Source organism: Aotus nancymaae, unplaced genomic scaffold (genome assembly GCF_030222135.1).
Source record: "Aotus nancymaae isolate 86718 unplaced genomic scaffold, 86718_ANA_hifiasm-v0.15.2.pri h1tg000125l, whole genome shotgun sequence".
Lineage (NCBI taxonomy): Eukaryota > Metazoa > Chordata > Mammalia > Primates > Aotidae > Aotus > Aotus nancymaae.
This window is the reverse complement of record NW_026988540.1, coordinates 53,970-78,484: the sequence shown is the minus strand read 5'-3', so window position 1 is coordinate 78,484 and position 24,515 is coordinate 53,970. Positions and strand designations below refer to the sequence as shown.

The following is a 24,515-nucleotide window of genomic DNA, read 5'->3' as shown; positions in this document are numbered from 1 at the left end:
TCCCACCTTGTTAGGCTGAATCAATGTACACCTTCCATGGGTTGATTTATGATGTTACTCCAATTCCTGTCCCCTCAAATGTGTAAAACGACTGTCCCAGGCAAACATTTTCAAGACCTCTTGAGACTTCCCAAGGCCATGGCTATTCATTGGCTCAGAAGATACCTCTTACAGATAATTTAAGAGTTTGGTGCTTTTGTTAACAAGCCCAGCCAGAGGACTTGGCACACTCTTTGCTCAACTTGGGAATTCCCAAACCAGCTACAGGCGCCGCCTTCCCCGCCCAGCCAGCAGGCTCTTCCTCTCTGTCCACCAGCAACTCCACCTGTGCTCACCTGGGTGGGCCTCTTTCGGCTGCCGATCCACACCTGTTTCCCACCCCTCCTGACTCAAGAGCACCCCCTCTGTGGGCAGTGCTGACTGTCACTCAGCCCTTCAGCCCCTGAGCTCCCTGAAATCTCCATCTCTATAGGGTGCTGGTATCCCTGGGCCAGGACCCCTTTAGTATAACCTGGCTTCTGCTATGAAATGTACATCTAGTTCCTAGAAAGTGTGACTGAGTCCCCATGTAAACCTTCTCCGTCACCTGGACTATGGGCATAGCCACCACCTTTCTGCTGGTGGTGAGCAAGGAAGCAGACAGCTTCAACTGGGCTGGCCAACACCTAAGTCCTATACGGTGCCAATCTTGGGAGAAAGCTGACGCCATGCACAGAATGGCGGTAAAACACCAGGTCAAACCCACTTTCAGGTCACCCTGTCTGTCTTCCTACAGTTGGTGGTTTCCTGCACCTCCATTATTTAAGGTAATTTTAGGTGCCTTTTTGAGACCTGCAATGTAAAACTCCTGTCAAGTTCACCCTCCTAACACAGTTATTCTGGATGTGACATCTCCACCATTGTCCTGTTCCCAGAGCCCCATCAGGTGTGTCCTCCTGGGTGGCAGCCACACCTCTGACATCTGGTGCCTCCCTGCCAAGCCCCGGCCTGGCACACTGCAGACCCTCAGCCTGCCGGGCTCTCCTGCCCCGGGCTCATTCCCTGAGACCACATGGAGGAATGCACTTGGGAATGCACTCCCTGCTGTGTTACAGCCCAGAAATTTGACCCCAGGGTTTATGATTACCAAAAATTCAGGAGCCAACCAATGAGGGGGCAGCTAGCCTGCTTTCCAGGGGTCGTTGGGCCCTGGACACTATCTTCTGGTTGCCAGTGAGCGGCTAAGAGCTGAAGCTCCCTGGACACTCAAGGCTCTTGTGGTGACAGGTGAGGGGACATAGGTGGAAGGACAGGGCTCTCAGCCTGCACCTTCCTTGGGATCTGGAGGTTGGGCTGTTTTTTGTGCTTGGCCCTTATGCTCCCCTCAGCAACCTAAACATTTGTTATCAAGGGAGAAGGTGTCTTTACTGAAACTTGTGCTTGGATACAGGTTTTCTGCAATGTATGGTCCTTGGAGAAAGACCAAAGGGTTGGATATATGGCCTGCCTGTGGTAGGTGCCCCCTCAATGCACCAAGAACCTGAGAGATCCAGGAAAGGGGAAAAGAGGGAGGAGGGGTGAGTAGTTCATCTATCAAGGCTTTATAGATGAAGAAATGGAGAGGGTAAGTAACATGCCCGAGGTCATACAGCTAGAAAGGGATGGAACCAGATTCCAGGGCAGGTCTTTCTGACCCTACCTTCTCCCAGTGGCAGAGGTCTGCTTCCTCATGGGCAAAAGCAGAAAGACACACCCTTGAGCAGGTCTCCCGTTCCTGGAAGGCCGGAAGCCATGCAGGCATTCACCTGGTTTCCTCTCTCTTCCTCAGGACTGCTGTAAAGTTGTGCAGGAGTCTAGCTCTCTCTTCTGGACTTTGAGATTTCAGACACAGAAGTCCGTCCATGGCTCCTTATCACATCTGCAAATACCGAGAGAGCAACCACAAGTGTGTCACGGGCTTCTTCTCCACGGGGGTGAATGAGCACGCCTTGACCACCTTCCTCCAATTGCTGAAGCCTCCCCGAGCGCTTGTGCTCTTACCTGGGGGACCCCTCACACTACTCCTGCTTTCTGGCTCCTGGTGTCTCATGGTGTTCAGCCTCAGCCTCAGACTCCTCTGTGCCCTGAGGTTCTTTGCCAAACATCCCTGGAGGAAGTATGAAGACAGGACACTGCACACAGACATGTCTGACATCACCAAATCCTACCTGAGTAGGATGAGTCTGAAGAGAAAGTAGTGGGCATGGTGGGAGCTCTGCCCGTTGACCATCCCACCTTGAGGGAGAAGCAGTTGAGGCTGCTTCACCTCTTTGTGGATATTGAGCACCATCATCAGGGACAGCAAAAGCCCTGGTCAGGACTGTCTTCCAGTTTGCCCGGGACCAGGGCTACAGTCAAGTTGTCCTTGGCATGAATACAGTGTAGTTCTCTGCCCTGGCCCTCTACCAGGGCATGGGCTTCCAGGAGACAGGTCAGTCCTACCTCACCATGAGTGGATTAGTGGCTGTTCCTATAGTTCATTTCATCTACCACCTCCCTTCTGCTCAGGCAGGGGGTCTGTGATCTCTTTCTTTGTGTATTGGTCAGAATAGAGTCCACTCTGCTGTAGCAGTAAGCAATCCCCAACCTTTCCGTGCAATGACACAATAAAAGCTTATTGTCCATTCTCATCTAAGTCCCTCGTGTTTGATTGTGGGGTTGCTTCTGGGGCTCTGTTTCATTCAGTCTTTTTGGGTCTTTTGTGTGTGGATGAAAAGAGTCAAACTCTGTAAAATATTTTCAGAGATTTATTCTGAGCCAAATATGAGTGACCAGGGTGTAAGAGTTAAAGAAACAGGAAAGAAACACACAAAGTGGCTCAACAGTCAAAGACAGGTTTATTTTGGAGAATAAACCTGACAGGGGCTTTGGCCAATTTCAGTTAGAAGCACTCTCTCTTACAGACTAAGAGCATTTAAGGGTTTTAGGGCGAGAGAGTTTATCACAGGCTTGGAATGTTTCTGTGTGGAGAAGTTTATTGCAGGGTTGGAATGTCTCTGGTCAGAGAGGTGGTTACCTTGGGGCTGACATATCTCTGGCCAGAGGGGAGGTTACCTCAGGGCTGGCATGTCTCTGGTCGGGGAGGGGTTTATCTTAGAGTTGGAATGTTTCTGGTCAGAGATGTCATTTGTGGTACATGGGCATGCTGGCATTAAGCATTAGGATGATGGCCTTTGGGTTGGAATTATGTGGCTGATCAAGGGGAACTTTAAAATGGTGGTGCTTGTCCAAGACAGCAATGCTCCTGCTCTGTTAATCCAGACCCTATGGTTATAAAAAGGATGAGGGGTGGCATTTTCTTTCTGGCTACTTCCTGCTGATGGGAGGATGGAGAGTTTTCTGGTTGCAGATTGACTGAAGGAGTAACGCTGTCTGTGGATGTTTTTGGGTAGTTGTCTGTGAAATGGCCATGATCCTGTCAGTTAAAAATCTTTTAAAAAGATTAAATAGGCAGGGTAAAAATATTAGTCCTACGCATATCATTAGGAGAGGGCCCAGAAATGGGATGACCCATGCTATGATTTCGTTCTGAAGTCAATAATTTATTTAATGGTTTTGGTAATTTAATTTGTTTTGGAAATGAATATATGAACTCCATGCCTTTTCACACTATTTATAGTCACATATGAGGCTGCCTCTCCATGGCTTTAAGCCTTGTGCCTTTTGTACCTAATCCCCAAAACTGGGCTGTCCTTTTCTCATCCTGGCAAAATTCTCTTCCCGGCAGCTTGAATGTTGTCTCCTAACAGGCCGTCCTCAATTTCTCCTCTATATTCTCACTGTACTTAATTTATTCTTTTATTATAAGGAACTGTCTTTTTTGTCTATAATTACCCCACATCTTAAAACACATGCACTACCTGTTTCTTTTCCTAGATACCTGTGAGCTGCTATAATAAAAACAAAGACTGCTAAAACCTGTGTCCTTATGTTCTAACAACAAATCTTTTTTTTTTTTTTAATAAAAACTTTAAGACCAGGGGAAAGCACAAACACAGTCTGATCTAACAACATATCTAAAAGGATCTCCATGTTTACTGAATCAATTTATTTTGAGTCTCCACCAGTTCTAGAAGAGAGTGGAGAGTGTAGTGTCCTCTTTTTATCAGTGAGCCTGGTATCTGTGGGAAGGGATTATAGCAGAGGTAGCCAAACAGATTACAAACAAGGTCCCAAGCCTGCTATGGAAGTGGGTACTGCAAGACTCAGCCAGCCAGCACAACTCAGGCAGAAGACCAACAGGAGTTCAGTCTATCCATCTGACTACAATCAGTGTAACATGTGAACAACTAAGATTTAAAAATGTGTTCTCCTGTATTCATAAGGACCTCCTAGCCCTCACAGAACAGATGAGGCACTATATAAAAGTTTCACACAAAAGAGCCTGGAAGCAGTGAACAGGCCATCAGCTGTACCCTCATATCTTAAAAGGTGGTATTTCTGTGACAACAACTTATACAAATGACAAAGCCAAACCTCTCAAGTTTTAAAGTTAAAGTACAGGGGAAGATCTGTGAACAAGGAAGATCCATTAACACAATTAAAAGCTAGTGTCTACATTAAGTGACTGACTGGGTTATAATTGGAAATTTTATCTTCAAACCCACTGACCCAGTCTCTACCTCTCACCTTCCATTCCCTATCTTCCCACCTCTGCCTCTATTCTGTCTCCACTACTCCATCGCATTTTTAAAAAATGAATATTTACTGTCAGATTTATGTAATAGAGTGTACACCCCTCAAGCTAAATTTGAAAAAAGGCAAAATGAAGGCTGTGTCCTGTTGGTGTCAGTGGCTTTCCAAACACAAAAGTTTCTTCAGTCTTAAAATATGGTAAGTATCATGTTCTTTCTGGCGGGTAGATGCCAGAAAAAGGCAACTGGATCCTTAAGCTAAAGAGGCTATTAGGTTCTATTTTCAACAGAGTAAGGTAAATCTTAAAGCAGAAACAAGAAAGCACCAGCCTTTGGCTTACGTTCTCCCACATGAAGAATAAGAGGTGATGGTATCCTTCCTCATCTGTACTCAAAGCGGAAAAACAGCAGAAATATCTTAAATATGTATGACAAAGGGGCAATTCCACTGGTGCACTCCTTCTTGTTTTGCTTCTAGGGATCTGTCCCACTCCTAATCATCTTACCCTGTTAGCACCATCTGACATTTTCATCATCTTAGCATTATTAAATACAACAGGTCTAAGGTTACAACTATAAAAAATACCAACAATTTCCCAACTCCATCCATAATGCACACCAAAGTTCAGATAAGAAGAACAAAAACTCACCGTTATCTTTATTTTCTTTCAAAAACACATTAACAGCGTGTTTGAATTTAAAAATAGTCTCATCATCAGGCACTTGATGCCCAACTGTAAAAATTTTTAAGTAAGGAATAGTTTCTGGCAAATCCTATAAAGCAAAACCATACAAGATGTGTATTATTTCATTTGCAGAGAAAGAATTAAAGAGTAATTAGGAGACCCAGAATATAAGCCAAGAGATTATGATAAACTTAATATGCCAATATCAGAATATGCAATTCTGATAAAAGAGCCATTTCTTCCAACACTGCTTCAACCAGGAAGTATCACTTATTTTAAATAAAACTACACCATAGTCAATATCCAAAACTGAAAGCAAATTCCATGTGAATGAATGCATATTTAACTATAAATTATATGAACAGATCCATTTAATATTTTACAATTCAAGGGCCAGTGCCTGCATAAAGCAGCTACGATTTAAGTAGAAGAGTAGAATAGAGTCAGAAGAACTTGGATTTGAATTGAGCGATGGAGGGAATTCCAGGCACTGTTGAGAACTGATATTCTTGGGTGGGAGAAAAGCAGATATAGACAGATACAGACAAAAGACAGACGAGGCTATATGAAAATCATTTTAACCATCCGAAAGTGTATCATTCGGTGGCATTACATTCCCAGTATTGTGTAACTATCACCATTGCCTATACACAAATGTTTCCATCATGCCCAACAAAAAGACTCTTAACCATTAAACCATAATTCTGTTTTTTCCCCACCACCTAGATCCTTTAGTCTGTTTTCTGTCTCTGTGAATTTGTCTATTCTAGGTACTTTATACAAGTGGAATCACATATGTGTCCATCTGTGTCTGGTTTATTTCACTAAGCATGATTTTTAAGGCTCATCCATATTGTAGCATATATTCAATTTATTCTTTTTTTAGCTGAATAATATTCCATTGTGTGCATATACTATGTTTTGTGTATCCATTCACGTATTGATGGACACATGGGTTGTTTCCACCTTTTGGCCATTTGACAAATGCTGCTGTTAATACTGGTGTACAAGTATTTGTTTAAATCCTTGCTTTCAGTTCTTTTAGAACTGAAGTTCTGAGTTTAAATGGAGGGTATCAGCATGAACTTATGATGCATCTTACATTACAAACAAACGTATTTCCTAGCACTGTCAACAGAAAGAGACAGGAAACAATGAGCCTAGAAGCACTGAGCACCTCTAGCACTCAGACTATAATCTCTAAATATCATTCCCACCAAAAGGAATCAAAAGCTCCTTGGGAAAATGGCTGAGTTCAGGGTGGGGCAGGAAATGTACAAGATAAGGCTAGAATTTTTCTTCACATAAACAGCAAAAAAAGAGTGATCAAAGGTTACTAGGTTGTGTCAAAAGGACTCAGGAGACACTCTAAGAAGCTCCAACTCTCCAAAGACAGGGACTCATTTTGTGCTTCAATTTAAAAAAAAGAGAAAACTAAATTTAAGTTTTAAGTCATCCTTTGTTGAGCCTGTTTTATCTTCTGTAAAATTATGTATTAATTGTAACCATTTCTCCTCTGAGCTTAGCACAGAAAAAGCACTCAACAGAAGATGTTAGTACAACTGCTACTTCATCAGCACGGGATTGTTGAGTGGATTAGATAAGCTAATACATGTAAAAGTACTTGTTTTTTTTTTTTTTTTTTTTTTGAGATGGAGTCTTGCTCTGACGCCCAGGCTGTTATGCAGTGGCACAATCTTGGCTCATTGCAACCTCAGCTTCCTGGGTACAAGCAATTCTCCTGCCTCAGCCTCCCTAATAGATGGGATTACAGGTGTGTGCCAGCACACCCGGCTAATTTTTTTTGCATTTTTAACAGAGACAGGGTTCACCACATTGGCCAGGCTGGTCTCGAACTCCTGACCTCAGGTGATCTATCCACCTCGGCCTCCTAAAGTGCTGGAATTACAAAAGTGAGCCACCACACCCAGCCAAAAGTACTTTTTAAATGGCAGACTGCTGTACAAATATTAACTAACATTAGATGTTATTGTTTCCAAAAGCCATGGAATTGGTCAGAAGAAGGATCACTCCTTCACACCAACATGCTAAATGGGGCAAACAGAATATATGAATCTTTGTATTGTATCAACACATACTGGAAAAGAAATCATAAACTTAGAGAACTGTCTTTTACCATGATGCTTACACATGCGCAAGCAACTGCTTAAAATAAGTGCTAAGACATATTGCATATTCTTTTCTTTCCTCAGGCCACTGCTAGTATTAGTAAGTTTACTTCATTTTCAAAATATAGATTATGGAAGCTTATAGAATTTCTTAGGCACACACACAGCCTATTGCCAAATATTTTAGTTCATTTCATGTCTTCAATTTCATTTTAGACAGTAATTAAAAACATGTAATTAAGGAAATCACTTGGTTCTCTTTTAACCTTATTACCCATCAGAGAAGGCCAGGCTTCACATTAGCACAAGATTACTGAATTATTACTGAATTACTATAAATTATTTTTGTATCAGAATAAAGAACTTTTCAATTAAGGGTTCCACTTACCTCTGGTTTATAATAACGTTGAGTATATGTTAAATCAATAATCAGTCCAAGTTCTTCATTTTGTTCTCACATTTTGTTAAAAAGATCCAAAGGGGAAAAGCATTCTTCTGGAGCAAGTTTCTTTTCAAAACTCTGTCAGAGAGAATGAAATCAGAGCAAATACATGCTTAAAATCCTGTATTACATTAGGCGTTTATTCAAGTCCTGTGATGCTAACATACAATGAGATTCAAAGGTAAGTTTCCATTCTCCTGGAATGTAGAATCTTTTCTTCCAGAGTGATCACAAAGAAAAAAATAAGCCCACTTTGATATATTTATTTTTGTATTTGTTTTATGTTAGTCTCCTAATCAGACTGTAGACTCTCAGATTTTATTCACCACTGTATCTCCAGCTCCAAGTGGACTGCCGATCATATTTGGTGCTTATCAATATTTCTTTTTTTTTTTAAATAGGGTGTTGCTGTGTCATCTAGGCTGGAGTGCAATGGCACAAATATGGCTCATTGTAGCCTCCACCCCTGGATTCAAGCAATCCTCCCACCCCAGCCTCCCAAGTAGCTGGGACTATAGGCATGAACCACCATGCCTGGATTTTTTTTTTTTGAGATAGGGTTGGCTGGATGCAGTGGCTCATGCCTGTAATCCCAACACTTTCAGAGGCCAAGGTGGGTGGATCACGAGGTCAAGAGATCAAGACCATCCTGGCCAACATGGTGAAATCCTGTCTCTACTAAAAAAAAAAATACAAAAAATTAGCCTTGTGTGGTGGCATGTGCCTGTAGTCCCAGCTACTAGGGAGGCTGAGGCAGGAGAATTGCTTGAACCTGGGAGGTAGAAGTTGCAGTGAGCTGAGATCGTGCCACTGCATGCCAGCCTGGCAACAGAGCCAGATTCTGTCTAAAAAAAAAAAAAAACCAACGAGATAGGGTCTTGTCATTTTGCCCAGGCTCATGTCAAACTCCTGAGCTCAAGCAATCCTGTCTCAGACTCACAAATAAATATTTCTTACATGTCTACATATATGAAGGATGGCCTTCATTGCTAAATATTCTTTTACGTATTTGGCTTATTTTTGAACTTTGTGCTCTGTTACATCGATCTGTCTGGCTATTCAGGTGCCAGCAACGTACTTTTTGAAAAATACACTAGTTTTCAGAGCAGTTTTAGGTTCACAGCAAAACTGAGCCAAAAACACAGACACTTCTCATATGTACTTTCCCTCTCCCACCCCACCCAGACTCCCCCACTATCCACATTCCATACCAGTGTGGTCCATTTGTTACAACTGAAGAACCAATTCTGACACACCATTATCACCAAAGACTAGAGTTTAGGTATGCATGATTCATTCTGTGTTGTGCATTACATGTACATATTATGTTATGCATGTTTTGCCACAAAAAAAATGAAAGAACTAAGTTCAAGTTTTGATTATCTCTTTTTATGAGCCTGCTTCATTATCTATAAAATTATTTATTAGTTGTAACCATCTATCCTCTGAGCTAGTGCAGGATAAGCACTCAAGAAGAGATATTAGTACTACTGCTACTTCATCAGCACAGGATTGTTGTGAAATATGTTACCATATATGAAACCCTTTTATGGGTTTTGATCTATCTATAATGACATGTTTCTACCCTTACAGTATCATACAAAATAGTTTCACCTCCCTAAAAACTCCATGTACCTCAAACAACACCTTTTTTTTTTTTTTTTTTGAGACAGGGTCTTGCTCTGTGGCCCAGGCTGGAGTGCAGGGGCATGATCATGGCCCACTGCAGGCTTGACCTCCTGGGCTCAATCGATCCTCCCACCTCAGCCTCTTGAGCAGCAGGGACCACAAGCATGCACCACCATGCCCAGTTAATTTTTGTATTTTTTGTAATCAGGGTTTCACAATGTTGCCCAGGCTGGTCTAAAACTTCTGGACTCAAGTGATCCACCCACCTTGGCCTCCCAAAGTACTGGGATTACAAACATGATCCACCGGGCCTGGCCTGAAATGATTCACTTTTAAGCCCAGACATGCAGAGAAGCTGACACAGCAGTTGAAAAAGGAAATCTGATCTATGAGTCACAAATTAAGTAAATTCCCAAAACATTTCAAGTGGGCTTCTCCTGATACTAACCTGAGCAATGCTGGGGAAGTTTAATAAGACACAGAATCTAGAAAACAGTATTTCTCTTCACCGTCTCATCTTTTTTGTTTGTTTGTTTTTGTTTTGTTTGTTTGGTTCTTTACTTGGAACCTTCTCATCTTTTTTATGGCTGTCAAAAGCTGTCCCCTCCTATCCCTCCTATTCTTTTCCTACTTCAAAAAAATAAAAAATGGCCGGGCGCGGTGGCTCAAGCCTGTAATCCCAGCACTTTGGGAGGCCGAGGCGGGTGGATCACGAGGTCAAGAGATCGAGACCATCCTGGTCAACATGGTGAAACCCCGTCTCTACTAATACAAAAAATGAGCTGGGCACGGTGGCGCGTGCCTGTAATCCCAGCTACTCAGGAGGCTGAGGCAGGAGAATTGCCTGAACCCAGGAGGCGGAGATTGCGGTGAGCCGAGATCGCGCCATTGCGCTCCAGCCTGGGTAACAAGAGCGAAACTCCGTCTCAAAAAAAAAAAATAAATAAAAATAAAAAAAAAAAATAAAAACACAATCTTGAGATTTTCCACACTGAAACCCTGACCTTGATGATCCAGGGCATATTTTTTACTGTGACTATGGGAGGAAAAGAGGCCCACTGACATTCAGTGGGTAAGGGTTACAAATTCTAGACAGCTTGCCAAATTCAGAACAGTCCTACAAATGTGTTCCACATCCTGAATGGCTTTTGAATGCCCTATTCAACATTAATATAGATACTAAGCTGTTCATATTTAGCTTGGCCTTAGAACCTCACTCCACTTCACAAATAATCACAAATTATTTTTTGTACAATTTAAATATATATTTAATTTTCCAGAATAATAATCACCTTATCAACCAAGTGAAGAGTATACTTTGTTTTGTTTGGAAATCCATTATAGAAAATCCTACCACTGAGGCAGTATCAGCCACCTAGATCAGTCTACATTTGTAGTTCTTGAATTCAAGGCACAGGCAACTATTACCCTATGTCTTTTAATGCAGTCATGTCCAAACATTCATATATTGAAATATGTATTACTTTATTAAAAATTACTTTTATTTTATTCATTATATTATAGTTAGGGTGTGAACTGGCATTTTTCTTTAAAATATGGAAGCAGGTTGTATGTACCTATGAACTTCATCTCAGGATACTAAAGGGGTCATTACAAAGTATTTGCTATAAAAAGAGAATATGGAATGTGATAGAGCTGAGAACAGCGTTCTGCATGGTGAATTTAGATGTCTGAAAGAATACCGAATTGATCTTCGCTTACCTACTGCAAAGGAACTTTAAAAGCAATGAAACGAGTCTCAGGCATCCGCTGGCCAATTGGGAGATAGTCTTTCCACCTATTAGATACATTTTTTGTTAGCCAAATTGTATGTTAGCCTTGTCTCCTTGCACAGAATAAGACTTCTTGAAAATGGGAATCACAGCCCACATAACATGTCCTCTCTTCTGTCTGCTTTGCATTTCACCACTCCACTTATTCAACCCCACCAAGTAACGACCTATACTGTCTTTCTCTCCTGTTTCCCATCATGAAAATGGAAACACGGCAACAAAACAGCACAAAGTTATCATCAAATAAGGCCTATATAAAAAAGAGATACCCAGAATTTCTATATCCCTGATAAAACTTAGCCCAGTACCAGATACTAAAGTGCCATTAATACAAACATATTCACTGAAATAATTCAAATTCAATATTTCACTTCATGGTTTTAGTTTTCATACAACTGATGCCATCAAGTTCAATTACTACAAAACCTCAAGTTCATAGTTCAAGAGAAAACCTGCTAGAAGAGGGACTGTGAACTTCACTTAATAATGTAAGAATTACAGTGAAAAGCAGCATGAGTTAGAATTAATGGCCATGAGCGGTGGCTCACGCCTCGAGGCGGGCAGACCACCTGAGGTTGGAAGTTCAAGACCAGCTTGACCAATACAGAGAAACCCATCTCTACTAATAATACCAAAAAAAAAAAAAAAAAAATTAAGCCAGGTATGGTGGCACATGCCTGTAATCCCAGCTATTCAGGAGGCTGAGGCAGGAGAAACACTTGAACCTGGGAGGCAGAGGTTGCAGTGAGCCGAGATCGTACCATTGCACTCCAGCCTGGGCAACAAGAGCAGAACTCTGCCTCAAAAAAAAAAAAAAAAAAAAAAAATTAACTAGGGTTAATTCTGTATATTTGAAGCACAGAAAGGGAGGACAAGCAAGAGTGGCAAGAGATGGGGCTGGAGAAGGAGAGGGGATCCCAGATCATGCACAGCCTCATACTATAGACAAAAAGGAGTTCATTTTTACTCTTAAAAAAATTTTTTTTTAAATTTTATTTATTGATTTTGAGACAGAGTCCCACTCTGTTGCCTGGCTGGAGTGCAGTGGCACGATCTCTGCTCACTACAACCTCCACCTCCTAGTTTAAGCCATTCTTGTGCCTCAGCATCCCAAGTAGCTAGGATTACAGGCACCCGCCACCACGCTTAGCTAATTTTTTTAATTTTTAGTAGAGGCAAGGTTTCTCCATGTTGGCTAAGCTGGTCTTGAATTCCTGACCTCAACTGATCAAGCTCACCTCAGCCTCCCAAAGTGTGGGGATTACAGGTGTGAGCCACCATGCCCAGCCCTTTTTTACTCTTAAAACAATGTTAAGAGCAATGCTTATGAGCAATTTTCCAATTCCAATTCTAATTCAATTTTTAGTAATTACCTGTTAAAAAGATTTCTTCTTGGCCAGGTGCAGTGGCTCATGCCTGTATTCCCAGAATTTTGGAAGGCAGAGGCAGGTGAATCGCTTAAGACCAGGAGTTCAAGAACAGCCTAGGCAACATGGCGAAACCCTACCTCTACAAAAAAAAAAAAATATAGAAAATATAAAAATTAGCTGAGCATGGTGGTGCATGCCTGTAGTCTCAGCTACCAGGAAGGCTGAGGTGGAAGAACTGAATGAGACTGGGAGGCTGAGTTGCAGTGAGCTGTGATTGTGCCACTGCACTCTAGCTTTGGTGACACAGCAAGACCCTGTCTCAAAAAAAAAAAAAAAAAAAGATTTGTTGTTGTTGTTGTTGTTGTGAAGAACAGTTTGGGCCAGGTGCGGCGGCTCACACTTGCAATGTCAGCACTTTGGGAGGCCCACAGGAGCAGATCACCTGAGGTCAGGAGTTACAGACAAGCCTGACCCACATGGTGAAACCCCGTCTCCACTAAAAATACAAAAAAGTTAGCTGGGTGTGGTGGCAGACACCTATTATCCCATCAACTTGGGAGTCTGAGGTAGGAGAATTGCTTGAACTGGGGAGGTGGAGCTTGGGGTGAGCCGAGATCAGGCCATTGCACTCCAGCCTGAGGGACAAGAGCAAAACTCTGTCTCAAAACAAAAAAAACCCAAAAAACAAAAAACCCCACAACGGACTGGAAGAAAAAAAACAGGCGATGCAGTAATTAGAACCCAATTGCAATAGGTCAGGCAAGACCTCTATTGGGGGCTGACAGAAGGTGACAGTCAAAAGATAGGACATAATATAAAGAGGATTTATTGAGGTATGAAATGGTGGAGGATGGTCTCAAGGAGTAAAAACAGTTCACTGCACATACGTGCAAAGTCTCAAAATTAATCATTTGTACGTATAAAGGAACAACTCTCCAATGAGGACTATTAGGACCTAACAGCGTATGCTCTTCGTGATTTCTGCAAACAATACAAACCAACTTTCCATGTGTGATCTCAGGGCGCTACTACTGGCTTCCTAACTCAAATCATTACACTTTCCATGCCAAGTAACAAGGAATTGAGGAGGTTCGATTTTGGGAATTAAGGAGTGTCCCCAAAAGTAACAGTCCCGCCTTAAAGCAATCCTTTCGTATTTTACCTAAGAGCAATGGCCAGAACCTCGCTTTTACAAGAATAAGGAGAAATCACAGGACATCACAGACATTGCCCCTTTCAGCTACAGTGGCTGGCGAAGAGGGTCAAAGCCTCAAAGCAAGGGGCAGACAAGCCAAGCTTGTGAGACGCAGAGACCATAAAAGGTGAAGCCCACACCCAGAAGCCATGAGCTGGAAAGGCCATGCCAAGGGACCGAGACATATTACCTTTCAGGGATGTGGTTTCTGCTCTTCTTCTTGGACAAGGAGCATCCAGGAAAGGAGCTTCCACTGCGGGGATGATACCATTGGCTCATGTGGGCCCCAAGAAGCCACCCACCCAATAAGTCGGCCAAAATCGCCAGTCTAGCACCCTCAGTGCCAGGATAAGACCCTAGACCGAAAGAGACTTGGAAGCCATCCACGCAGTGCTCCGGCATCTCGCTATTAGGCATGTTGGTCATGATGACATAATCACACAGGCTTACTAAGAGGCTTGATTTGTACTCAAGACTTTGGTGGCTTCAGCGCCCTCTTTAGCCAGAGGCTGGTAGCACAGGCCAATGAGGTCATGTATGCACCCTTCAGAATTCAAACAGTGTTAACAGTGTGGCACAGGGAAGTCCCTCTGTCCCTGCCCCGTACCTCCTCCAAGCACCCCTCCCTGTCCTTGTGTGTTCTTCTAGATATTTACAAGTGCTTACACTTACATTTTGCATATTGTGTATATTTACTTTCACATATATGTATGTCCTCTATTTTTATACAAAAGGAGCAACTAAACATTCTGTAATTTATCTCAAACACTGATTTTCCCAGTCAATTTATGCATACTTACATTCTATTTTTTAGTGGCTATAGGGAATTTATTGGATTATGAGTAACATAATTAAAATGCCGTAATGTATTCAGCCAGTTCAATGTTAATGGACCTTTTGTTGTTTTCAGGTTCTTTTGAAATCTTGTTACAGACAATGCTGCAATGTGAACATCCTTATACACATATACAGCTATATCTAAATTCCTAGTAGAATGTCTAGAATGAAATGCATACAAACTTAAAATTTTGAAAGATACTTTCTAATTACCCTTGAAAAATAATATACAAACATCTGTTCCCATCACAGCCAAACTTCTATTGGGTTCTATAACATAGCAGGTATCATGCTAGAAGTGGACAGAATGTATTTAGGTTTCAGCAAGTACCAAAAACAACTGAGAGTGGAGCTCAAGTCCAAGGTTTCCACACAGTCTCAAGCATAAAGATCTGTACCTGTTAGAAAAACGTTGAATTCTGCTACAAGTGGAACAGCAAAGGACAGCATGTCGTATAGCAGCTCTGAAAATAGAATAGTAAATTCCAGATTAAACTGTAAGGAATTAGGATTACTGATTTTTAAAAGTAAATTTTACCTTTTAGTTTCTATTTTATGGAAGTATCTAACATATATTTTTAGTAATCTTTGCAACCATTTTAGAGTTGGCTGAACCGAGGATCAGAAAGGTCAGAGTTATTGAATAAATGAATGTTTATACAGCTAGGCCACTAGCTTTATTAACACTTTTGAGACAGCAATATTCCAACCAGTTTTAAATAAATAAACATTTACAATTCTGAAAATTTCCACATCATTAAAAATGTCAATATTCATAAATTGTTAACTGGAGAAAGAAAAAGACATGTTAGCTGAACACAGCAAACTTACCACAGTGCCTTTTTCACAGATCCCTCTTTGATTTCCTCTGCAAACCTATCAGGCCAAGACAGTTCATGATGTTTCAAAATAAACAACCATTACAAGAAAAACATGCAGTATGTCTTACAATGTTGTATTCCTTAAAAATATGACAAGGAAAAAACATGTAGAAAACCAGGACATTCAAAAGCAATCTAAAGGCCGGGCATGGTAGCTCACACATATAATCCCAGCACTTTGGGAGGCTGAGGTGGGCAGATCACCTAAGGTCATGAGTTTGAGACCAGTCTGGTCAACATGGTGAAACCCTATCTCTACTAAAAATACAAAAATTAGTCAGGCATGGTGGCAGGCGCCTGTAATCCCAGCTACTCAGGAGGCTGAGGCAGGAGAATCACTTGAACCCAGGAGGTACAGGCTCCAGTGAGCAGAGATCATGCCACTGCACTCCAGCCTGGGAGACAAGCATGAAACGCTGTCTCAAAAATAAATAAATAAATAAAAATAAAAAAATTAAAGCAATCTACATTCTATAGACATACTAATGAATGACATAAATGAAGCAATATGACACAAAACAAAATGGAAAAATACATTATGATTATTTTCTTCAGTGTACAAAAGTTATGGAAGTTTCTGGACTATCTAGCTACATAAAAAATACTGAATTGTCTGTTCTGTTAATACAAAATAAGTGTGTGTAATTGGTTCTCACAGAAACCAAAAAATCCACACAAATCTCTTTGTTCCCTCACCTGGCCTCTTTCCTATTCTCCACTAAATTCAACTCTTCATTTTGCCTGGCCCTTGCACCCAAGCATGGCCAACAGGGAATTCTAAAGCCCAAGATTGCATAGTGTCTGTTTGCAAGGGAGAGGAGGCTGTAAGTAACTGCCACATTGGATCCCCTCATGTGAGAAGAAAGAAAGTACCCTGAATGCCTCTCCCATACAAAAGAGCAGGATGGCGGGATGTCTGTGTGGCCCAAGGAGCCAGAGGTAGCAAACTATAGGCAAAAGAATTGTGAATAAAGGCTAGAAGAGAGAAGGTCTGCAGTCAGTCTTGTCTTCTACCTCTCTGGTGTTTGCTTCTCATGAGCAGAGTCCATTTTCCAAATGCCACAACACTGAAAAGAATACGCCTGCTCTGGAAGTTGACAGGAAGTCATATCCACGAGTGTAAAAATGCAAGATCAAGGCTTGGCCCAGAAACAATGCCTAAAATCAAGGGGAAAAAAGAAGAGCAGAAGAGAGATCCAAGTCCAACCTGGCCCAGCCTGGGCCAGCCCAAGGAAAGTAGGATTCAAGGAGAAGAAATTAAAAGAGAGGAGCTTTGGACCACATCATTTCCTACAAGGGGCAGTCAACGAAGTTAGCTCTTCAGCCAAGGTACAAAAGAGGGCTCTTTAATCTCTTCGTTTGGCCCTTAAAAGCAGCAGTAAATTCATTAATCAGATTCACTGAAATGCTTTTAGAACAACTGTAATTGCTCAGCTTAGATGTCCCTTTCCTTTCTCCACGGGGATACTGTGCATGTACTATACAATTAAAAATGTTTAATATTATGTACTATGAAATATGACATATAAGATACAAATATTAGTCAATGATATTAGTGAACATGTATAAGAAACACTGAGATGAACACTGTTTCAGCTTTCCTACCACCTCTGCCAGCCAATCCCATCTTCTTGGGAACCTGGCCTCCCTATTGGCTATCGCACACCTTTCAACTGCCTGCTTTGTGACATCATTCTCTCACCAAGCCTATCACCACCCGGTAGAATCTTGGGGTAGCCTATAAATTTGCATCATCGCAGGTGGCCAGTGACCAGTGTGATCAGTAGCCTTCATACTGGACACATGCACTCTTTGGCTTCAGCCACCCAGACATCCACTAGGATTGTCTCTTCATCCCTTGCATCTACAGTTGATGTTTCTTCTTCTCTGACCATGTCAGGTAAAGAGAGAAATTTTCTTGACAGTTTTTCATTCGACTTCTTTCCCCCTAACTTTAGATTTCTTTACCCCTATAGTCCCCAAAAAGCTTGGAATAACAGGGAATGTATTCAAGTAGAAATCTAGAGACCTCATTTCAGTTTTGGCTTTGACATTTACTAGCTGTGTGACTTTAGAGGACTCTTTTATTCTCTCACAAAATCTATTTCCTTATCTGTTACATTAGGATAATAGATTGGTTATTCCCTCTGGCCCCTTTCTTTTCTAATGCTGAGTCTTAAAGGGCACATGTACAGAAAATGAAATCAGACACTTTTTGAGGGTGTTTGTTTCAACAGAAACAGAGAGAAAACCTAAGTGGTGTAGAAAACTAGCAACATATTCTGTGGTGGTTCATGTGTAATAGTTTCCCTTCACTAATATTTCAACTTCACTATTTTAAATTTAGTGATGTTTTACATATTCAGCCAGGCACAGTGGCTCACACCTGTAATCTCAGCACTTTGGGAGGCCATCTCCCTCAATAATATTTCAACTTTACTATTTTATATTTAGTGATGTGTAGTGATGATTTTAATATTCAGCTGGGCATGGTAGCTCCCACCTGTAATCTCAGTGCTTTGGGAGGCCGAGATGGGAGAATCACTTGAGCCTAGGAGTTCGAGACCAGTCTGGGCAACATGGCAAGACCCCGTCTCTACAAATTAAAAAAAAAAAATTGGCCAGGTGTGGAGGCATGCCAGGTACTCAGAAGGCTGAGGTGGGAGGATGAGTTAACTGTTTGAGCCCAGGAGGTTGAGGCTGCAGTGAGCCATGTTCACACCACTGGACTTCAGCCTGTGTGACAAGGCCAGACTCTGTCTCAAACAAATAAACAAACAAACAAAAGTAATATTCACGCTCTGGAGATTCCTCTCTGAACTAGATGGAAAGAGAAAATGAAGAGTACTGGGTTATAAGGAGGCAGATATTCTAGGGTAAGGAATTTGGGATTTTAAATGAAAGCAGAAAGACCGGGTCACCTACACTTACCCTTGGGATATGCTCTGGAGAATTACACAATGATTTCAAGAGAAAACACTATACTTTAAATTTTAGAAGAAAAGCAGAAAGACAACAGAGTGAAATCTATTCAGAATAGGGCAAAATGAAGTTGGTTCTAGCAAACGCTTAGATCAATAAACTAGGAAGGAAACAGGCTAGAATAGAGTATCCCTAGAAAAAGCAGCTTATCAGAAGTCACATTCAGCTGTTTTTTTCTGTTGCCCTTTTCAACATAGATGACACTTGACAGTTTTTAATATAAACATTTTAGAAATGTGTTTTAGAAATGATGCTTCCAGGCTGAGCACGGTGGCTCACCTTGTAATTCCAGTATTTTGGGAGGCCGAGGCAGGCAGATCACTTGATGTCAGGAGTTCGAGACCAGCCTGGCAAACATGGTGAAACACTGTCTCTATTAAAAATACAAAAAATTAGCCATGTGCAGTGGTGGGCACCTATAATCCCAGCTACTCGGGAGGCTGAGGCATGAGAATTGCTGGAGCCCAGGAGGCAGAGGTTGCAGTTAGCCGAGGTCAAGTCACTGCACTCCAGCCTTGATGACAGAGTCTTACTCTGTCAAAAAAGAAACAAACAAACACACACACACACAACCATTTCTTCTGAAACCATCAGGTAGTATTTTGACTTAGGATAAAAAGCCAGGCTTGAAGAGGGCAAAGAACGACGCTTCAGATTTACCAATGGCCTGGGTTAAAGGTAAATGCTAGGAAATGTCACATGACTTGTAGAAGCAAAATGTGACAGTAAGGATTATAAAAGTAATAGCTGTACTATATACTCATAGGCCAAAATTGCCATATTAAAAGTTCTATTTCTCCTGGTTTCTGGTCTACGCTCAGAGAAAGGAGTCCTGGCAAAGAAGTCATGGTAATGATATTAACATCATGGTAAAACTTAAACAGGTCAATCTGACCTCTCTTAGCCTCAGTTACTCATAAAATGAAAATGTTAGAACTTCTCTAAGGACCTCACAGTTCTAAAATGCTCCAATTCTAGGAAGTAGTTATGAGTCAACACTCGTCCAGATTCAAGGGAAAGATAGGCAAGGGAGAAGGTTGCTTCTAGCCTAGGAAATAACGTACGAACTCAGACCACTTGGGTCTTCTGCACATCTGTGCCCATACTGGACACAAAGGCAGTTCATCGGAAGAGGACCAAGCTGCTTCAGCACTCATGGTCGTCATAAAGTGTTTGACTTTGGTATCTTAGTGAGTATCAGTATTAGAGGCTTCCTGATGGCAACAACCTTAAGATAATGCTGTTCTTCAAATAATATGAAATTTTCTCAATCTCACCAGTTTGTTCATCTCTCTCTTCTTTCCTACAGAAGATTTCCAAAATGCTTGTTTACTTGGAACTGCAAATTCTCTGCAGCTCTCTCTTCCTGTGGTGAGCAATGCGGCTTCCTTAACAGGAAACATCTCCAACTTCTCCAGAACCTCTGCTCCAGCTGTTAGCTCAGCATGGCTACTGCCATCAGTCTCTGGCACCTCTTTCCAGCCACTCACGGGCAGTGCCTACCTTTACCAACATTCTGGCACAACTATGTTGTCTGGGGTTAGTGGCCAGAGCCATAGCTCTACTTCAGCTGCCTCCTACCCAGGCGTTTTTGAGTGGGACATTACAGTAAGCACAGCAAAGAAGTCATCCTCACTCAGGGACTTCACTGTGACTGCCATTGACCAGAACACAGCTGTCTCTTCCATGTCTATGACAGCCCAGCATGATAAAACTTCAGATGCCAATATTATAGTCCCTCTGTATCCAACACTATCTGCCAGCCTTGTTCAGGGGACACAATCTCAAATTCCTAATCAGCAGGGCCATAGCCTGTTACTTCCCTACGAGAAAGAAAGCCAGGTCTACTATTATAATCCAGGCACACTGGGGCCTCAACTATCTGGAGAACTTAGCCCCTTGCTGCAATCCTATGGCTCTGTGTCATATACAGGAAATAGGGCCTCTGCCCATCAACCAGAAATGGTGATGGTGCTAAAGAAGGTTCAGCCCACAAATGTTCTACCAACAGTCTCCACTTCTGCGATGTTTCACTCTGTGTCTGCTCAACCCATCACAGAAACCAGTTTTCAAGGTGAGTACAATCAACAAGAAAGGAGAACAATAAATACAGCACTGAAAGGGAGGGTCAAATCTATAGCCGAGTGGTAAGTCCACGGATAGGCAGAATTTAAGTCCTGAGACTTCAACCACTATTTTTGGGCACTGCTCTCCATTTTCAGAGTCTATCTAAGAACACCTTCCAAGGGGGAAAGTGGAACAATATAATGGCCATATATGCCATATTTAAGAGAGTCGCAAGAGATACCACACTTTTTAGGGCCCTGGCCGATCAGTTCCCCTGCACCAGACACTGTAACTTCCTTCTTTAATCTATTACTTTAGTCTCCTTGGAAGGCACTCCAGAAGTCTTATCTTGGCAGTGACCTTCTGATTTTCCTTAACTTACAGTAGGATTTAAGACCTTTTGTGCAGAGATCCTCTCCAAAACAAACAGGTTCAGAGTCTGTGCTTGCTTATGTATTTCATGAGGAAGGGCTCCACTCTCTTCCCAAGTCCATGGTGTAAAGGGTTACCCTATATGAGAATGTGAGGCTTTATAAAACATCGCCTATTTAAAAATCACTTTCACTTTTTATTTGGCTTACAACAACCCTATGAAATTCAAAGAAAGCCAAGAAACAATCATACCAAATGATAACCAGTAAGAGAAAATTCACTGCCTATCCCCGAATACAGGGTCTTGTCCATGGTCTTGAAGAAGAGCTAGTAGAAATGCCTTACCCATGTTAGAAAGATAACTGATTGCTGCATTGGTGTGTAGGGGGAGCATCACACTTACCAGAGATTGACTTCTTCCTCGATTCCTTTGTAGTGATGGAAACTTCCCTGGGGATGGATACTTCCCTGGGATTGCAATCTCCAAGCCAGACATTTTGTCTGGCACAAACTTCAGAATTCTCCAAGTCCTGCAGTAGCAGAAATACCCAGTTATTACTTGAGAGTAATCCATCACCTGAGCTTGGGGACATTTCAATGATAGCTCCAGTCCAGGGTCCAACTAATCTCTTGACAGTGTTTCCAGCTCCAAGCCAGGACAAAACCAAGAATAAGGATTTGGATGAGATTAAAACCAAGCTTTCAAAGCCTCTAGATGCCTACCAGTTCCCAACAGAAAATCAAGATCCTTCACTGCTTCCTTTAGAAATCCCTGATACACACCAGCTTCTGTCCTGCATTGATCCTCTTGGCCAAGAGGAGCAGCCTGGTTCCGAAAATGCCAGTCTGAGAAAGAACAGCCTGAGTCTTGAGGGCCAAGGGATACTTGAAAATGGGATTGAGTCTAGCAGTGATCCTGCAGACATCACTGCATTGGTAGAGGATACTCACCTCCCCTCGATCTTCAGTTCCTTACAAGATCTTGACCAACCCCAAAGTCCCTCCATCTTCAGTTCCTTACAAGATCTTGACCAACCCAAAAGTCCCTCAGCAAAGAAAGCCAAAGATCCCAGTGCCATCAAGGTAAATCAGGTGCAGGAAAACTCAAGTGTCAGAAAGGGCCACTCTGATGAAGTCAGGAAGAACAAGCATAAAGTTGCCGAGCCTATCCAGGGTGCTCCCAAGGCCAAAATCCAGCCAAAGAACCCAGAGAGCCTATTAGAGGGAGAAGTGGCTGTTTGCAGTGCCACCGCCAGTGACAGCACTTCTGTGAACAAGGGCAAGCATTCTAGCAACAAACCTCACAAAGCCGCATCCAGCAGGAGCAGCACAACTAAGAGGCATGGGAAGGAGAAGACCAAAAGGAGCAGAGAGAACAGCTCCAAGAAATCTGAAGGCAGTAAGGAGTCAGGGACCAAAGTCGAGGTAGAAGAGAAGCAAGCCATTCCCAATAGAAAGCGCAAGAAAAATCAACCTGAGCTTAGCCAAGAGACCTTGAAAAAGCCACGAAGCTCCCTAGGCATGCGCATGCTAGAGTCTGTGCAAGTTTTCCATGCACTGGGGAAAAAGACCGACAAGAAAACTGAATTCTCTTCCTCCCGGACTCTGGGAAGCTCAAGCAACACCCAGAACCCCCGGCCATTCTCAGCTTTCCAACCATGGCTGGATGCCCAACGTGAGGGGAAAGGCCTTGGAGAAAACTCAACTCAAGGCAAAGAAACTGGATGTAGTGCTGAAAAAGAGTGTCTGTCTCCATCCCAGTATGAGATGCCACCACCTGAGAAGATCAAGTTGGTACCTTTGCCCTTTCTGACCCTGGACAAACCTCAAGCTCGACCTGTTTCTCGGCGGCCACACCCTCCGGCCTCACATAGGCCTGCTGTGGCTTGCCCTGCTCGACCTGGTTCTACTAACTCAGCTCAGTCGACTGCAGTCGATCCATTCCAACCAGCTTCTACCAACACATCTTTGACAGGTCCTGCCAGACAAGCTCAGCCAATTTCAACCAATGCAACCCAACCCAGTTCAGCCAACCCTAACCAGCCTCCTACTGCCTCTCGGTCTGCTGCTTCCAGGCCAGCACCCTACAAAACATCATCTTGCTCTTCTCCCCAGCGGGAGCCTGTTTCCACTGCTGTGACCAATCTCCAGTCACTGCCCAGGCCTCAGAATCAATTTCTAATCCAAGACTTCAGCTTACAACGCAGGCCGTGGAGGGCACCTGACATTTCTGGGCCAGTACTGTCAACGCCCATCACAAAAGAGCAAAGGCCAGAGCGTGAGGCCATGAAGAGGAAGGCTCAGCAAGAGCGTGAGAATGCTGCCAAATACACCTCTTTGGGGAAACTGCAGTTCTTCATCCAAAGGGAAAAAGATATGGAAATTTCTCAATACTACAGCTACAGAATCTAAGAGCTGCTGAGACTGTTGACTTTACTTTGGATACCAGCTGGTTTTCCAAATAAATAGATACTAATTTATTCATTCCAATAATATATTTTTAAAACTTAATAAAGAAATCTAATAGAATTAATAGATAAGTAATAAAGAGGCTTTTGAGCTTTGAGATGCTGTTGACTGTGGGTTTTCTTTTTGGGGGTTGTATCAAAGGCTGCCTTAGAAGGAATTATGGCTGTGCACGGTGGCTCATGCCTGTAATCCCAGCACTTTGGGAGACCAAGGTGGGTGGATCACCTGAGGTCAGGAGTTGGAGACCAGCCTGGCCAACATGGCAAAACCCATCTCTACTAAAAATACAAAATACTGGCTGGTTGTGGTGGTGGCTTCCTGTAATCCCAGCTTCTCGAGAGGCTGAGGCAGGAGAATTGCTTCAATCTGGGAGGTGGAGGTTGCAGTGAACCAAGATCACACCACTACATTCCAGCCTGAACAACAGTGCAAAACTCCATCTCAGAAAAATAAAATAAAATAAAATAAAAACAAGAAGAAACTAAAAGATGGATGGTAGGAGAATAGACAGAAGAACTGAGGAAAGAGGAAGGAACGTGGTCCAGGACTAAGAAGGTCAAAAGGGGAGAGATTTCATGGGCTTATACAAAGAATCAGAAATGGGGGAAATGGCAGAAGTAAGATGCAGAATCTGAGGTTAGGACTAAAGGAATAAAATTTGGATAGAAGTTGAAGATGGCAGAAGATAAGGCTGAGTAGACCAAAAGAAATGTACAAAATCTCCCATGGATGATAGCCTTATGTCTCCTGGCCTATCAGGTGTTTTAGAAAATAAGATTCAGGACTCATCTCCAACAGGTTTGGGTTACCTTATACATACATGATCACAGTTGGGAAAGGTCAGTACAAAATGGGAATCTACCACCAGGCAAATGGCAAGGGCTCACAGTTCTAGGTACAGCTGATAACCTGGGGCCTAGCCAAGCGAACTGCAGCAGCTTGAAGCTGACCCAGAAAAGACCCTGAAGTATACATCACCATTGACTCAACACCTATGCACGGGCCAGTGAG

The 24,515-nt window shown here is 42.5% G+C and overlaps 2 protein-coding genes across 29 annotated transcripts in view; one reads left to right on the top strand and one right to left on the bottom strand.

The window, feature by feature from the left end:
* Positions 1-24,515, bottom strand: part of LOC105708774 (centrosome-associated protein ALMS1-like) — a 261,189-nt gene that overhangs the window by 225,108 nt on the left and 11,566 nt on the right. For 17 of the 28 annotated variants that reach the window (XR_010340699.1, XR_010340700.1, XR_010340697.1 and 14 more), the window contains exons 2-9: positions 21,439-21,565; positions 15,132-15,197; positions 14,087-14,149; positions 11,261-11,336; positions 7,856-7,987; positions 5,303-5,426; positions 2,020-2,125; positions 1,679-1,897 (exon numbers count right to left, since the gene is read on the bottom strand). The gene's annotated coding sequence lies outside the window, so the exon portion shown is untranslated. Of the gene's footprint in view, positions 1-1,678; positions 1,898-2,019; positions 2,126-5,302; positions 5,427-7,855; positions 7,988-11,260; positions 11,337-12,008; positions 12,128-14,086; positions 14,150-15,131; positions 15,198-15,564; positions 15,610-21,438; positions 21,566-24,515 lie in introns of all 28 variants that reach the window. The other 11 variants (XM_064371246.1, XM_064371250.1, XM_064371242.1 and 8 more) reach the window with 10 other exon arrangements.
* On the top strand, positions 17,418-23,447 carry LOC135272709 (uncharacterized protein C2orf78-like). The gene is made up of 3 exons (XM_064371277.1): positions 17,418-17,514; positions 19,906-20,670; positions 21,472-23,447. Exons 1-3 carry the CDS (start codon positions 17,418-17,420, stop codon positions 23,445-23,447), a joined length of 2,838 nt encoding a protein of 945 aa, XP_064227347.1.

Coding starts and splice junctions, on each gene's coding strand:
- LOC135272709 (XM_064371277.1), top strand. CDS start 17,418: ATGCACTCTTTGGCTTCAGCCACCCAGACATCCACTAGGATTGTCTCT. Junction 17,515..19,905: donor TTCTTCTCTGACCATGTCAG/GTAAAGAGAGAA, acceptor TCTTTCCTACAG/AAGATTTCCAAAATGCTTGT. Junction 20,671..21,471: donor CACAGAAACCAGTTTTCAAG/GTGAGTACAATC, acceptor ATTCCTTTGTAG/TGATGGAAACTTCCCTGGGG.